At 44.4% G+C, this 17,151-nt stretch overlaps 1 protein-coding gene across 1 annotated transcript in view; it reads right to left on the bottom strand.

The window, feature by feature from the left end:
- Window positions 1–526: 526 nt before the first annotated feature.
- The window catches only part of LOC140911971 (atrial natriuretic peptide receptor 2-like), a 39,245-nt gene continuing 22,620 nt past the window's right edge, over window positions 527–17,151 (bottom strand). Inside the window, exons 14-23 of the mRNA XM_073346128.1 lie at window positions 14,016–14,064; window positions 12,579–12,680; window positions 11,108–11,227; window positions 10,110–10,203; window positions 9,023–9,110; window positions 7,907–8,046; window positions 6,582–6,734; window positions 4,648–4,746; window positions 2,031–2,122; window positions 527–688 (exon numbers count right to left, since the gene is read on the bottom strand). Of these exons, the coding sequence (XP_073202229.1) occupies window positions 527–688; window positions 2,031–2,122; window positions 4,648–4,746; window positions 6,582–6,734; window positions 7,907–8,046; window positions 9,023–9,110; window positions 10,110–10,203; window positions 11,108–11,227; window positions 12,579–12,680; window positions 14,016–14,064 (1,099 nt within the window). The remainder of the gene's footprint in view (window positions 689–2,030; window positions 2,123–4,647; window positions 4,747–6,581; window positions 6,735–7,906; window positions 8,047–9,022; window positions 9,111–10,109; window positions 10,204–11,107; window positions 11,228–12,578; window positions 12,681–14,015; window positions 14,065–17,151) is intronic.

Here is a 17,151-nt window from a genome sequence, read left to right on the forward strand (position 1 = left end):
AAAACGTTAAACAAATTAATCCCACGAGGCTTATCACCACCCTGGGCACTAAATAGCACAGCCTCCCCTTTCACCTTCTCACCACGAGAGGAGTTAATATGCTGACATCTCCAGCCTGCTGCTTGTGCCAAGTCTGATAATGGGGGCTGTTTGCAGGGCTTTCCCCCCCAAAACCTAAGTGACAGCTGTACAGGTCTGATCCCGGTCTCTGGATAGCTGGTGACACAGAAGAATCCATTTAATTCCTTGGGTATCCACACATTTGTCGTCGCCAGTGATTTGTTTTACTTCTTTATTTTTGTTCCCGTCAGACTAAGGGAGAGAGCTATGATTAATGACTGTCCTTGCATCCAGATAGGCTGTGGGGGAGCAGCATCTATTTCTTGCTTTGCCTCTAGGCGTGGCATGGCAATGGAAGCTTTCAAAGATCTCAGGCCCTTCTGGATCACATGAGAAGTTTGGCAGGTAGATCTAAAAGACTGAAAACAAGGAGAAACTGGAACAACGAAACATCTACCCATGCCCTTTAAGCTGGGCTTGAGAGAGGATCATTGGGCAAGACTCCTGGAATCAAACTAAAAGTAGTTCCATCAGGGTCTTGAGAGGCTGTGGTAGTGATGGGCGCTCTCTTCTGGATGGCAGTATTCTGCTTTCCTTCTAGCCAGTATGTTACCATGTCTCCTTTCCCCTAAGGAGGAAAATAAGTCAAGATGTAATAATAATACCACCTTGCTCTTATATAGTGCTTTTCATTAGTAGATCTCAACATGCTTTATAAAGGAGGTCAGTATCATTACCTCATTCTACAGAAAGGGAAACTGAGGCATGGAGAGACAAAATGACTTGCCAAGATCCCCCAGCAGCCTATGGCAGAGCTAGAAATAGAACTCAGATCCCCTGAGTCCCAGACAAGTGCTCTAGCCACTCCTACTGCGTCTATTAATGATGGAAAAAACACTTCATCTCTGATAAAGTTTCACTAATTTTAATTATGGGTCTGTCAACACTACAAATACAAATGCAAATGAATCAGGCGATGCCATTATCACAGTTTTTTCTCCTGACCCACTTACAAGACAACAACAATCTATAGTGTGGATTGGATCTAATTGTGTTTTTACCATATTCCATTACTGAAGTCAAAGCCTTAGCTAAAGTCCTAAGGTCAGGCCAGAGCTTTAATCTGGTTGTGAGACATGGTTACAACATAGTGAGGTCCTACCCACAGTACAAACTGTAATTGTGTTGTCATTGGGTCAGTGGGAAATTGTGTGGTAACTGAGTCCCCGGATTCAGTTGTACATGTGGTGTAGATAGGCATGCGACTGTTTCAGAGAGTGGCCATGGAAATAAATTGTTTTCACAAAGCAAAACTGTGTGACGCTTCGGCATTGACCTGCATGCTTCACATGGCAGGACAATGAGCCAGACAGATAGGGACCCAAAATGAAAAAATGGGTTCTAGATTTCACACCCTTCAAAGTCCAGGGCCAAGTTTTCTATCAGCCCCTTACAGAGCGAGAGATGCTGCCTGCAACATTCAGTGTGAGGTCTGGCTTCAGATTCCTCCCAAATGTTGTGATTATTCAAGGTCCATTTTCACCACAAAGAAAAAATCCCACCGAGAATGAAATTACTTCCCAAAATGTGGGCCATTAGGATTGACAGATTCCAAACACAAAGTTTGTGTTCATTTATTGTTTATCACTATTTTAAAGTCTCGTGTTTGATTTTAAGCAGTCAAGCAGGGTGGCTTGCCAAGCTGTGAATCTGAGTGTGGATCCCATGTTTGGGCCCTCGCTCCCGGAGTTGGCTGGGCCTGGGAGCAGCTTATGTCACCCTTGAGCAAACTCCTCCAAGTGATCCTCCCATGGAACTCCATCCAGGCCCCTTCAGCTGGAGGCACCGCTCAGACTCAGTAAAGCCCTTCTCTGAGAGAGGAGGGTATGAAGGGTTAAAACAACGGCGTTCAGGAAGACAGTTCACACTTTCCCCCTCTGAAAAGCTGAGCACAAATGCTGCCTATTTACCTTGACTTGCAAATTCCCACGACACACTAATATGTACTCTCCAATATGCTCCAACAGCTGGTATGTATTTGAACTGCATTGTATTTTAAGAGCTGGATGGGGGAGAAATTGCCATATTATTGTAACCATTTATCCACTGAAGACATAGCCAGCAATGAATAGCAACTAAACTTCCATCTGCCCCCCAGGCTGCGTCATTATTATTGAATTGACACCTACCTCTTTTCATTTCTTGGCTGTCACTACCATGTTATTTTAAATGCTCACAGATGAACCAAAAGGTCCTTGGTCAATTTGTAGGCCATCTCAGGACACATATGTGACTGTCAACAAACACTTCACATCACATCCTGTATTCGATATTACTTTTCGGCTCTTTATAGCTGCCTGGCTGGAGTTGCTTGACAACTGACCCTTTTATCTCACATGGAAGAAATCCATATGGAGTTTTAGCCAGTGGCCACTGAACAGCCACTGCCTTCTCCGTGTACTCACTTTTGAACAAAGACTAAAGCTAAGAGAAATTTCCACCCACCCACTGCCTCCAAGCCTATAAATAAAGAGAGAGGGAAGGTGCCATTTCCTGTAACTGTATAAATACTTCTACTGAATTATTCTGGCAACATGATCTTTTCTTTAACCAAGGAAGGATTTATACTCATGCAAAATGCTTATTGTCTCATCCATTGCAGGAGACTGGGAGCCAGGACTCATGGGTTCTATTCCCATTTCTGCTACTAATTCTCTGTGGGACAAGATACTTAATTTACTTTTTTGTAAAAATGGGGATGATTCGTGAGCTGGGGGGGATTTTTCCACTGAACGATTTTTTGACAGAAAAAGCAGTTTCCTTAACATCAACATTTTCCACAGCATTTTGATTCAGAAATCTCAGAACATTTAATTTAGATTGAAAAATGCTGAAATAAAATGTTTCCATAATTTCCAGATGAAAAATTTTCTGAACTATTTGTCCCACAAAAAGTTTTGATATTTTGACATTTCATCCTGATTTGGGACAGAAACAAATGTTATGTCCACACAGGATGGAAACTCTGGATTTCACTGAAGTTAATACTTTTAACCTATCACTGTGAGGTCCTCCGGGTTAGTTACCTACAGTATGTAAAGCTATTTGAAATCCTCAGATGAATATTTCAAAAGAAGCATGGAAAGAGGAGAGAATTAAGGTTATAAGAGAAGCTTTTTCATAGCACACTGTGTTAGAAGTGTTGATAAGACATCCAGAAGGAGAGGTGAGAGATAGGCAGAGATACATGACTGAAGAGAAGATGAAATGTGAGGGATGGAGGAAAAGATTTGGGAATCATCAGCATAAAAGTTTTAGCTGAGGCTATGGTATCAAATGAGTTCACTTCAGGAGAGTGCAAAGGGAGAAGAGGAAGGGAGCAGACTGGGAGGTTGACAGAAGGCTAATGAGGTTGCACACATAACTGAGAGCATGAGTTGAGGACGATGGGGGTGAACAGATGTCACTGAGGGCATAATTTGTTCTGCAGAGTCTTCAGACTAGTGATGATGAGTGAGAAGGAAAGAACCCAGCCTGACTCTCAGACCCACAAGTTGAGTTTGCAATGCCAGCAGTTAGGATGGGGGAGGAAATACACTTTCAATTTGAAAATTGGTCAAATTTGATATGGAATCAGTAAGGCACAATGGACATATTAAACCCCATCATGACAATTTTGAGAGTCACTTTTCAGAGCGGAACAGCCCTTTAAAACATATTGAAAAATTGCCCTGTTTTAATACATTTGAAAAGCATTGTAGCCCCATCCAACAAACTATGTAACCTTCTTTCTCTTATGGATTAGAGGAACAAATATATGTCTAAAAAAAAAAGCCCAGTTTTGGCTCATTCAGCTTTTTCTGGCCCCTGGAGCTCAGATCAAATCAGATTTCAGATCCTGAGCTTTTAATTATCAGCTCAGCTAAAGATAAAGCTTGCTAACCAAACTCGGGACCCCGTGAGTCCCTGGGAGGAGCTGAAGAAGAATTCTTCCTGAAGATTTTCTCATGAAGATTTCTCCCTAATCATTCTGCTGGACGATAGGGTTTGCTTCCCCATGCAACACACTGCCCCCACCTCCACTGACTGGGGGTGCAGCTCCAATGGAGCCAGGCTGTCAAACTTTCTGCAGTCACTAGCAGTCTCCTAGACTCCACATTTAAAGGGAAGTTACACTGAGGAGGGTGGGCCATGGAACATATTATAGTTCTTCTATAGCTCCGCTGAGTGCAGGGAAGGAGGAACAATGAACATTCCCTGCTAATCCTGTGCTGCTCCGGGGCCTGATTGCAGCCTGCCCCATCTCCTAAGGAACTCTGGACCCTTGGAGACCCCTCTCTTGGGCCTGGAGGAAGAGGGGAGGTTGTCACAAGGCAGTGGAGCCCCCTTTTTCACAAGAGGGGAAAGCCATGCATGTACATTCCCCTCTTTGTGTGTGGATCTTGGCTGGACAATTGAGCCCTCAAGTCAAAAGCCTCCTGAGGTTGGGAGTTGCACCCACTTAAGCCAGGGTTGGACTCAGAACTCAGCCCTCCACAACTCATTAAAATGTGCTAAGCATTGCCCCAGCATTTGGCTGTTCTTTACCCTCACTGGTGGACTCCATCCTGGAAGCTGTGTTGACAGTGTCTCCAAACAAGCAGTACCGGGGCATTTTGGTTCCAACAACTCCAGCTACGACTGGCCCTATTGAAGAAAAGAAAGCCAACTATTCTGGGAGATGTTTTTAACTCACACTCAGAATGGCCCTTAGGCTTATGTAATCTCCGTGGTTGCACAGGGCCCAGCACCACACACAGCTCTGGTCCAGTGTCCCCAGTTCCCAATTTGCAGTCCTGTCTGGTTGCATTGCACCATAACAAGGTATAAATGCCGATACTGTCTTAACCACCCCCTGCATTTGACAAGTTGTGCTTCAGCTCCACTACTGACTTCCAGGTCTATGTAGGTGAGTCACCAGAAGCCCAAGAGCCTCATAAGCAGGGGAGGGCTGGGATGGAGGGATCACAGGAAGGCAGGAGCTGCTATGGGTACATAGAAAGATGTGGGGAGGAGGGCCTGGTCATAGGTGAGCAGAGAGCTAGATGGGTCTTTGATGGAGTGTCTGCCCTACACTGGCACGTAAGGGGTTAAAAGAGGCCGAGGGAGGCTGCGTGAGGAAGTGGCCAATAGGAGGGAGGCTGTGAGGAGCAGCCAATCCAGGCCCAGCAGGCCTATATAAGAAGGGCCAGGGAGCAGAGCAGGGCGTGTAACTATCTGGAGCTCAAGGAGGGAAGATTGTGTTCCTAGTTAGAGGAAGGAGTGCTAGTACCTGGATGGAGCAGTGCCTGAAGGCCCTGAGGGCAGAGCAGGTGCTGGGGGCCAGGGGAAGAGGCCCAGGAAAGCATAGCAGTCATAAGGGGAGTTGAGGAGATGCAGCATGTGGTTGCCATTGACAGGGTCCCTGGGCTGGGACCCAGAGTAGTGGGTGGGCCTGAGTCCCCACCACTTGCCACTGGGGAAGTGGCTGGACTACTGACAGAGATACTTCCGCCCGGAAAGGGGAAACATGGATGGTGATGTGGCCAGAGAGCCGAGTCATGAAGAGGACTCTGCGGTACTTGGATTGAGGGGGATCTGCAAGCTGAGACAACAACGGGAGAGACACCATAAGGAGAAGGCATACTGGCTGGCGGAGCTAGTCCCTGTGAGGAGGTGCCACTGTGGTAAGTGGACCCATGACAGGGTCTCCACAGGATCTGTTCACACTAGGCCCCACAAAAAATACTTTAGGCTGGCCCTGCACACAATAAGCAGCTGGAAAAGCAAGAGCAGGAACCAAGCTCATATATTGCTGACAATAGCCGAGGAGCTTTCTATTCCTAGGCATCTCCATTGAATCTTAGCTTTGCGTCTGTGATGTCAGCCCATTCTGCTTTAAAATGAGAAGAGTTTGCTCTGCTGTTGAGATAACCAGGGCTAATGGTCTTGTTGGGGCCGCATGCCACAGTGCTGAGCATCACAACATGTGTGCTGGTCTAATCCAGACTCCGTATTGCCAACCAGGCATGTGGATGAGTGGGAAAATCAGATGGTGACCCAGATCAGGGAGCAGAGAAAGCGTAAGTGTGGGGGCTGAGTCAAGGATGTGAGAAAACGCTCTTTTGGGATCACGAACAACTAACTGGGACTAGCAATGGCAACAGAATTACCATCCCCAGCCTGTATTAGCATCAGCTTTCTCTCTCCTTCTGTGAGGCACAAGTGTGGATCTGCTCCACCCAGTCTGGTTGGTGGGGCACTCTTTGCAAAAGCATCCATGTCAGAGGGATGGTGAGGGTCCTTTAAAACTCAGCAGTTGCCACTCAGCAGTAACTGCCTTGTCACAGGATCTTGGATTCTCAGGATAAGGTGATACTGCAGCTACCTGGGGCTATGAACGTTAAATGGGATGCTCAGCCCATGGCTGAAAATTCAGCTCACTCTTTACATAGACAAGATGCTATTACAAACATTTGCCAGATGGCAGCCTACCCACATACCTGAGTGGATTCCTGCTCGTATCTTTAGCTGGGTGTTGGGTTTGTGCGGAATCCTAAATGTCTTGCACACGGCCACCAGGTCTAGAGCCATACTTGCTATTTCACTAGCATGACGAATACCATTCTCTTTGGGTACCCCCGACACTACCATGTCTCAAAACAAAAATACAGCCTCATCAGCCTTCAACACGAGTCATTTTAAGCAGGCATTTGCTAGAAGGATGCTGGCCTTAGCTAAAAAATGCTATTTCCCTTTCACACACTGGGCTAGTTCTACTGGGCTAGTTCTGAGTTTAGCGCAAAGACCTCCAGAAACAAATCCAGGACAGGAAACACAGTACAATATTTTGAGTGGTTAATTTCTAGAGCTGTGCAAAACTTTGCACTTCCCTCTTACCCTTCCCCACATTCAAGGACTCTGGAGAAGGGGCACAGGGCCTCATGAAGGGTATCAGCTCTTCTAGCTTAAGGTGGGTGTCACCAGGAAATGGCAAGGAACCACAAATCCCTCAGGAGTCTTCCCCCATTCCTTCTGAAACTGGCTCCTACACTGAGCAGCAAGGGCAGAGATAGTCTATAGACTAGCTCTCTGGCTAGGGAATCCATTTGAGTACTCTAGAAACCAAATGATAGCTAAGATGCTTGGGATCCCTAATGTGTGCAACAGCTGCTGCAGCAAGAGGCGTTTCATCACTACCATTAACATTGAGGGGTTCAGAATCCATTGCCCCCAAAATCCTGGAGGATTTGGTGCAAGAGTAGTTTTAGTGGCAGCCACCCCTTGCAAACCTACAAAATGGGGGAAAGAACCCAGAGAGAGAGCCTCCAGCCCCATACAGAGTCGGAAGGAGGATAAGGCTACCACTCCCTGCTTGAGAAGACAGCAATGATAACATTTAGGAGAGGGAGTCTTGGGCAGAAGGTGTGGGGATGGGATGGGTTGCTGGCATTGGTTCATCTGAGAGTCATACATTTCTGTAAAGCGCAAGCCATCAAGTGAACCAGCCATGATTGGTCTGTTGCCAACATCTAAGACTGGACCCTGCAGGGCACAGAAATCAAACACAGAAGGATTTGTTCATCTCCACCCACTTCTCTCCTTTCATTGAGTTTAATGGAATACTATGAACATGTAGGGGGGGGGGAATGAACCGTCTTCATTAGGGCAGTGTTAGGACTCTCCCCTCTCAGAATGTAATTATTCTGGTCCTTAATGCGGTAATGAGCTATTCAGATCCCCTGGACTGGTTATTCTTATGCTTTGAGCCCTTCTTCTCCTAAGCCTCTTATGAAATCCCCACTTGCCCACAGCACAGGGAACTTACAGGCATCTCCTATCGTCTCCACCTTGTAGACATCATAGTTGTCTATGATTTCATCAAAGGTAGTGTAGAGTTTGTTTAAGAAGTCCACTACTTGGTAAGGTGTGCTGGTGCTGGATAGCTGAGTGAAGCCAACAATGTCACTGGTAAGGCACAACAAGAGAACAAACACTGTCCAGTCAGGTGTTTGGCTAAACACCATCCAGTCAGGTGTTCTGGTTAAACATGAACACAATGACACATCTTCCCATGCAGTACTATTTTCTCAGCTGGAGGTATTGACCCCACCACAACCACAACCCATCCCTGAATTTGTTTTTTCAGTTTGTTTTGAAGTCTCTCTTTCTGGCTGGGGATCTTCCTCTTTAAAACATTTGCTTAGGCTGAGAAGAGATCCCTTCAGTACCAAAGACCGGATAAAACTAAGTCAGCTTCACTTTCCAACGGAGCAGACAATTTTTCATCTACAACCAGACTTTGTGGATAAAAGGTCCTTGGTTTTAGACTATGCACACAAGAAAAAGTGGATGTAATATCCTACCTCTGTCATGGATTGAGCAGCTGGCTCTTTAAATTGTGGACAGCGACTCACCTCTGTACCTTTTACCATGCTGTTCAATGGCGAAAGCCAAATAAAGTCTGTAAAAACATGTTTGATGTATGTATTGTTTTTCCACCTTAGGGACCAATCCTGATGTCTTTACTTGGGCACTAAATATTTCTTTTAACTGCTAGAGGTGATGTATTACCGAGTGTTAGACTTCCAGCCATGTGATAGTCTCACTTTCCACTTCATTCATTTTAACATAAAAAAGGGCAATTTTGTGACCTTTCATAGAAATTCACAAATTTGCCCTGAGGAAAATTTTGCCATTTTTGCACCAGTGATCACAGCTTTGACAGAAATTATGTGCCTGGAACAAAGGTTTTATCCACTGCATTTTAACAGCACTCCTTTCCACAGGTGGAAATTCGCAAACGTCCATTATGGTCTCACTCAAATAAAAAGTTTAATGTTTGTGTTTCATGGACATTATTTGCCTCCTCTCTAAAAGTGACTTGACCACAATTGTTTTGTGCAGGTAAGTTATAGTCCTAAATCCACCCATTCCCACTTACCTGAAAAAGATGGTGGCAATTACGTAACTTTGGGCTTGTGAAGGTTTTCCTTGCCTCAGATCATCTGCTACTTGCTTGGGTAACATACCTATTTTAGAGCACAAAGCGAGATTGTCAACTATTATTGTAGGGTGAGAAATGCATGAAAAGGATAAAATTAGCTTAATCTGATTTTTCCCCACTCAGATATAGAAAGCAAAAGAAATGTTTATGAATGTAAAATGCTTTGACATTGGAAAAAACGTAGGGATAAAATCTGCCCTCACTTACAGCCTGGTAAATCCAGAGTAACTCTGTGGAAATCAATGAAGTTATAGCAGTTTGACACCAGTGTAACTTATGTCAGAACTTGCCCATATGTGCTGCTTGTTATGAATTCTAATTATTATTACAACTAGTGTTACTATTAGAGATAGGCTTGAATTGGAATCACACATCCTATCTGAATCCTAGTGTAGCTGGCCCATGGATCGATACAGGGCTAGAAGAAAGCTTGGGAGCTAAACATTCCAAAGTCAGGGGAAGTCTAGATGTAACCAGGCCCATCTCTGATTCTGTCCGTCTTTACCTCTCTTTTGTTTTCCTCTGTCTTTTCTTTCCTGCCTTCTGTCTCCTCTCCTCCTCTGTGTTTCATCTCTGGTCTTTTCTCTCTCCCTCATTTCTCTCTCCTTTTCCCTTTCTCTCCTTCCTGATTTCTCTCCCTTGTTGTCTCTGTCTTTCCTCTCATTCCCATCCTCTTGTGGAATTCTATAGTGCACAATCTACAAAAGAACCCAACTCCTCTATGAGCTCCCCAGGATCCTCCAGCATGCCTAGAACTGCACAAGATGACATTCTCAGCAACAGAAGAGGGTCTCAAAACGTCGAGGAAGCTGGAATATTAACTAGTCAATGTAAAAGTATTTATTTTCTTGGGGGGGGGAACTATGAAGAAATGATAAATATCTATTGAATCTTGCATGGAGGAACTATATTAAAGGATGACCTATAAAAAGGTAGTTTCTTCCATTGCTTGCCCCTAGGAAAGCTAAATTGCAATTACTACTGCTCAGAATATCCTATATTTTCTGTAATATGATTGACTTACTATATAATAAACGATCAGTCTTCTGCTTTTCATGCATTAAGTCCTGGGTTCGTTCTGCAACTACTACTTCCAGGTGTTTGCTGTATTTCTCCATCTAAGCAGGACAAACAGATTCCATAATATAATCCATTCACTAAGGTGTTCATGTTTATAAACAGCAGGGAGTTCAGCATTTTGCTGGTTCTGGTTTGGTAACATTTAGATGGGCACAGGTGAAAAGTTGGTCTAGATTATTTTTTTCTAGACCAAATTCTGTCCTTAGGTACATTCATGGCTCCCACAGGAAATCAGTAAGATCTCATGCTTCTGAAGGCAGAATTTGCCCCATTGCTTTCGAATTCTACATAATCATTGGGAGCCAAGTCCTGGATATCAGTGCACAGTACCAGTTGTGGAGATGTGCATTGAGACCCTCCAGGGACCACATATGAATCCAAGTCTCAAGCCTCCACCAACAGATCACAGAGCTGCATTAGGCCATGCTGTGGCTTGTGCACCCCTACTCTGAGTGGCAATAGATGATGGAACCACAAGCCCCATTCCCACCACCAAAGCCTTGCACAATAGCACTCAAGATGCCTCTGGAGAGCTGTGCTCTTGATATAAAGTAAACTCGGCTTCAACTGCAGCTGCACCTGGGAAGCCGTGCACCCGAGGAGGGAGGACAGGATTTCCACCACCTGCATTTTTAAGAAACAATTGTTATCACATTTTTTTTTAATTCAGCCCTAAACAAAATTGAGAACTGAACTGAAGGAAAGAGGCTAGATTGGAACCTGGGACTCAAAGTTAACTGTAGCTTCCACAAAAACAACAAGGAGTCTGGCTAATTCTACTAGAGGTCAATGAGTGTTTGTTATTCGTCTTGGCAAACAATGGGCATGACATCAAAGGACAAGACCATTCCAAGTGATTAGAAGGGAGAGCTGGCGGCAGGTGGGTATGTTAAGTCCTGCCTGGCTTGTTTTCTGGTTTGATTAAGAATCTATTAAGCTTACCAGAGTCATCATCATGTCGACTGGACTAACTTTGTTCGGATTCATCTTGTACAGTAACTTCTTGACTTGCTCAAATGTAGGCCTTTGGGTTGGGTTGGTTTTCCTGCACCTCCTGATTAGCTGAAACAGGGAAAGGGAGAAAGAAAGCAAATGGCCCTTAATAGTTCAAGGTACAGATAGGTTTTCCTTCGAGTGCTATATCTTGGACCATTTGTGAACTTGGGGCCAGATTATCAACTGGCGTAAAATGACATAGCTACGTTGAAGTCTCTGGAGCTACACTGATTTACACTGATTGATAATCTGGCCCATGTAATTCAATAGCATTAGTAAATGAATGTGCTACTGGGAGAAACACTGGAATGTTCAAAAGCGATGCTTGGTTTCCTCTGTCAAATACTTTTGAAACTTTGGGCCCAGTTCTTATTTACACTAGGCCACTTTATGCTCCCGGAGTGGTGGAAATTGGCTTTAGGGCTTATCTATTCACAGAAGTTGTACTGGTTTAACTTAACTTGGTTTAAAAACTGATTTTGTTAAATCAATGTAAAACTCAGTGTAGACAATCTTATTTCCGTTTAAGGGTAGCTTGGTTTTATTTAAGTTGGGAAGCTAAGCTATGACACTCTTAAAGTGAACTAAGAGTGCCTGCACAAAAACTTGAACCAGTTTAACTAAATTGGTTTAAAGACACATTTTTTAGTAAACCGGCGCAATTGTGCATGCAGACCAGCACTTAGTGTCAACGAGACTCAGACCTTTAATCTCATTTAAAAAACAGACATTGCCCCAGACACATACTATAATTTACTAACTGACTTTCAAATGCTAACAATAAAGCTTCACTGATATTAAATATGTAGATGGACTTGACACTTGATAACAAAATTAAAAGCCATACAATTCCAGTGACTGAATATTGAAACATTACTGCCCTGAAACTTTTGGGGGACAAACTGAAATTTTCCATTTGGCAGAATAATGGCTCCTTCATAGGGCTGGTCACACTGAAAGCTTACATCAGCATAGCTCCATTTCTCAAGGGTGTGAAAAATACACACCTTTGAGAGATGTAACTATGCCGACCTAACCTCTGGTGTAGACAGGGCTAGGTTGATGAAAGAATTATTCCACCGAGCTAGCTACCACCTATTGGGGAGCTGGATTAACTACAGTGATGGGAAAACTCCTCCCGTTACGGGCGTGAGTGTGTACACTGAAGTACTGCAGTTGTGCCACAATAGCGTTGTAAGTGTAGACATACCTGTAGTGGCTATTAAAGCTAAAGAGCATTTTATGGTGCCATGCTTAAAAAGTACACTCTTAACTCTGCATTTCCTGGGCTTCTAAGTTAAAAATAATGTTTACATTCCTCAAAGGAATATTGCACTGAAACCACTGTCATGTGCCTGCAATCTGAAGTTCACCTCAATGAAGATTTTTGTGGGAGAGACTATATAACCTTATTTACCTCCACATAGTCTGTAGGGCATGGACAGGAATTCTCAGACTTTCCTGAAATTAATTCTGTCAGAGGCAGGCACGATGAATATTCCGCTGAATGAGAATCATCCTTGAGAAAACAATGTTGGGAGAACAGGAATGGGGACAGCAGTGAAAAGAAATCCATAATAACGATGTAAAGCACTGAATACACCAATCAAGGAAAGAAAGAATAGCTGGTAGTTTTCTCATCCATCATGTTGAAAATACACCCCTATTGTCATGTTTGGGACATATTCTTGCCTATCACTTCCTGTACAGACGCCTTCCTTTTATCTCTCCATTGGAAATGTTCCAGATTAGGGCTTTTATGTCTGAGTACAGAAGAGGCCTACATATCTCACTGTGCCACAGACAGCTGTCTCCAAGCTCTCACTCAGCTGACAAGATCTGAGCTCAGCCTACATCGAAGGGGAGCAGCTCTTGAAATTATTGAAAACATCAGACACAGCAAGAGCCCCCTGTGAAGCTGAAGGACCACATTGGGCCACTGGCATGAACAGTTAACAGTAGAAGAACCATAATCATAAGTGCAGGTCACTAGAGTTATTTTTAAGCCAAATTGTTTTATGGAGCCAGAGTTGTTACACGGGTTTTTTTCAGGTCACCTTATGTTGATTTTGATGCACATAGAATCATAGACCTCAGGAGGTCATCTAGTCCAACCCCCTGCTCAAAGCAGGGCCCATACCCACCCCCAACTCGTCATCCCAATTCCCCCTCCCCCATTTCCCCCAGATCTCTAAATGGCCCCTTCAACGATTGAACTCACAACTCTAGGTTTAGCAGGCCAATGCTCAAACCACTGAGCTATCCCTCCCCATCATTTATGCAAACAGTTTCGCATAGATCATTTACCCTGAATCCATGTATAGACAACACCTTCCCCATAGATGGAGGTTCAACAGCTACCCCATCACTGTCCCCCCAGCTTTGGATCCTATCAAGGTGCTTTGTGGGTCTGGGGCTGTATTGTGGGAGGACTGGAAACTGAGCAGGCCACAGGACGGGTGGGCAGGCCAATGGTAAGGCTGGGAGTGACATACCTCATCCCCACTCCAGCCCCACAGAGCGTACCCAGAAAAAAAGAATAGAACAGAAGCTGTATTATCTTTTCCACTGCATTTCTCTCGGGTATCCCAGGGGTTGGTGGGGCCAGGAGGAATCTTACACTGGTAGCGTGGCTCTACTGGAATTGGATTTAAATCAGTGTAATCAAAATAAAGATCCAGCCCTGAGTAAGCACTGAAGATTTTGATCCATGATGGGAATATATACCCTTGTGAACACAGTACTGTGAGCCCAATCCGGCTCCCACTGAAGTCAACTGGAGTTTTGAGAATAACTTCAATGGCAGCAGAATCAAAATTATGAGGAACTTCACAAATAGCTCTTCAACTCTTACCTGCACAGGGTCACTTCTTGTTGCGATCTCTAATAAAATGATGGAATAACTGCAATATTACAGACAAATAATTGGAGTGAATATATTGCAAACGGAGCCTTTTGAAGAAAAGGATGACATTTTTGCACATCTCCCTCACTCCCTGCTTTTTTTTTCTTTTTCTTCTTTTTTTCCCCCCAGTCACTAATCCATCCTTATTTGGGACACATTCTCAGGAAAATCAATGGACCTTTTGGATGCCTAAGGACTGCAGAATTGGGCCCAGGGTGTTTTGGCCAGCAATACACACGGTCACATGCTGGGGTGGCTAAGCACCTTCTCATAGTGCCAAACACCAGGTCTATTACAGCATAGATGCCAAGCACTAGTGAACCCGGGCTAGATGGACAGCGCTCGCAGTCTCTTTTGGAGGAACTCTCCTGCTGGATTGCTTGGGAACTCTGGTGCTACGTTCCTCTGTCTGATTTCACCGGTTGCCATGTATTTGCCAAGGAAGGGTTGTCTGCCCTGTAGCACAGACAGACTTTGCAGGCACTTCGGGTTGGCAGGTTGAGCTGTAACAGGGATCTCAGTAACCTTTTAACTTCAGTGCAGTGTTCAGTTGCCGAAGGCATGAACAATGTACCCCCCGGCACTCTGTTTTAAGGAAAGGTCTTGGCAAGATATGGCTCCAAGAGGCAAGCTCAGTCACAAATTTACAGCTACGTAGCCTAAACCTGTGCACTTTGCCCGCTGCAAGCTGAAAGCATATCAAACTAAGGCAGCATTACTGGGAAACGTGATGCTGTTTGGATGGGAGGCAGTGACGAAACAAAAGGCATGAGACACGGCTGCGAAACAGCGGCTTGCGTGGAGCACCATAACCCAAGGAGCACTGGCGCTCAAGCACTCAATCGCTCTGTAGTCAGGCCCAGCACAGAAATAGAACAGCACAGCTGGGTTCAATCTTCAGACAGCCAAGCCATTTGGGGCCAGATTTGTAAAGGTATTTAGGCACTTAAAAATGCAGAGAGGCAGCTAGTGGGATTTTCAAAAGCACCTAACTCCCACTGAAGTTAAAAATCTGGCTTGAAATGGCTAATGGTCATTAGCAGCGTCCTGGCAGGTCTCAGCGTAATACGTGTATGATTCTGCAGAAGACAGTAATACACATGAATCCAAGACATAAACTAACAAACCTCTCTGCAGAATATTTCCTTTTTGGTGGGTGTTTAGTGATAACAGGGGGAAGAATTTATTGAAATCATTTGATGTTAGCGTGCTTCCCCACACTGGCCCTGCAAAAGATAAGTTAGGCCAGGTGGACCAAATCAGCTAATTAGGCTGCAGACAGGGGATCTTGAGTTGGAGGCAGCTAATTAGAGAGACGCTTATCTGTGAGGGACAGGTGGGGCTTCTACAAAAGACAGGAAATTGAGAGCAGAGGAGACAGAAGGGTGAAGTCTATAGTTACTCCCTGGGAGAAATGGTTGAGGGGCTTCAGAGACAAGTTGCCTACAATGACTTGCTGGGAGGAGGGAGTGAAGAGACTGGCAAATCTCAAAGAGTGGGGAAGGCCCTAGCAAACCCCTAGCAGGTGTGGGATTGGCTCAGGGAAAGGCAGCAAGGGAACAGACCTTGGCAGCTGTGTAGAGGGTGTCTGAGTTGGAACCTGGAGTAGAGGGTGGGCCCAAGTTCTCCTGCTCGCTGCTGTGGGAGTGGCACTGTGCGGCAGTGAAGCAGAGGACTGGTCTGGGGAGCAAGCACCTTAATGCATGCCCCCCCCACACACACAGCCCCCTGGAATGGGAAACCACAATAGTGACCTGGCTGGAGGGCTGAGTCACGAAAAGGATGCTATTGTTCCTGTAGTGAGAGAGGGGCTGCATAGGAGAAACTGACTGGGTGTAAGTGCTGGAAGGGGTGTTGGCCTGACTGAACTAATCCCCAAAATCGCCAAGAGGCAGCGTCATCCAGCAGTGAGTAGAACAACCCTGTCGCCGTTAACAATGAATTCATAAAAAAGTCCCCAAACAGCCATCAGAAGGTATTGCAAGGTATTTACATGCCAGATATGCTAAACATTCGTATGCCCCTTCATGCTTCAGCCACCATTCCAGAGGACATGCTTCCATGCTGATGACGCTTGTTAAAAAAATGTGTTAATTAAATTTGTGACTGAACTCCTTGGGGCAGAATTGTATGTCCCCTGCTCTGTTTTACCCGCATTCTGCCATGTATTTCGTGTTATAGCAGACTCAGATGGGAACCCAGCACATGTTGTTCATTTTAAGAACACTTTCACTGCAGCTTTCACAAAACGCAAAGAGTGAGATTTCTAAAGATAACTACAGCACTCGACCCAAGGTTTAAGAATCTGAAGTGCCTTCCAAAATCTAAGAGGGACGAGGTGTGGAGCATGCTTTCAGATGTCTTAAAAGAGCAACATTCTGATGTGGAAACTACAGAAGTCGAACCACCAAAGAAGAAAATCAACCTTCTGTTGGTGGCATCTGACTCAGATAATGAACATGCGTCAGTCTGCACTGCTTTGGATCATTATCAGCATGGACGCATGTCCCCTGGAATGGTGGTTGAAGCATGAATGGACATATGAATCTTTAGTGCATCTGGCACATAAATATCTTGTGATGCTGGCTACAACAGTGCCATGTGAACACCTGTTCTCACTTTCAGGTGACATTGTAAACAAGAAGCGGGCAGCATTATCTCCTGCAAATGTAAACAGACTTGTTTGTCTGAGCAATTGGCTGAACAAGAAGTAGAACTGAGTGGACTTGTAGGCTCTAAAATTGTACATTGTTTTGTTTTTTGAATGCAGTTATGAAACAAAAAATCTACATTTGTAAATTGTATTTTCATGATAAAGGGATTGCACTACAGTACTTGTATGAGGTGAATTGAAAAAATACTATTTTTGGGGTTTTTACAGTGCAAATACTTGTAATCAAAAATAAATATAAAGTGAGCACTGTACACTTCAGCACTGTAATTGAAATCAATATATTTGAAAATGTAGAAAATATAAAAACATTTAAACGGTATTCTATTTAACAGTGCGATTAATCGCACTATAAATGTTTTTAATCGTGCAATATTGTGGATAGCTTTCTTCCACTGAGGGAGTGCATTTGGC

Source organism: Lepidochelys kempii, chromosome 5, assembly GCF_965140265.1.
Source record: "Lepidochelys kempii isolate rLepKem1 chromosome 5, rLepKem1.hap2, whole genome shotgun sequence".
Taxonomy (NCBI): Eukaryota; Metazoa; Chordata; order Testudines; family Cheloniidae; genus Lepidochelys; species Lepidochelys kempii.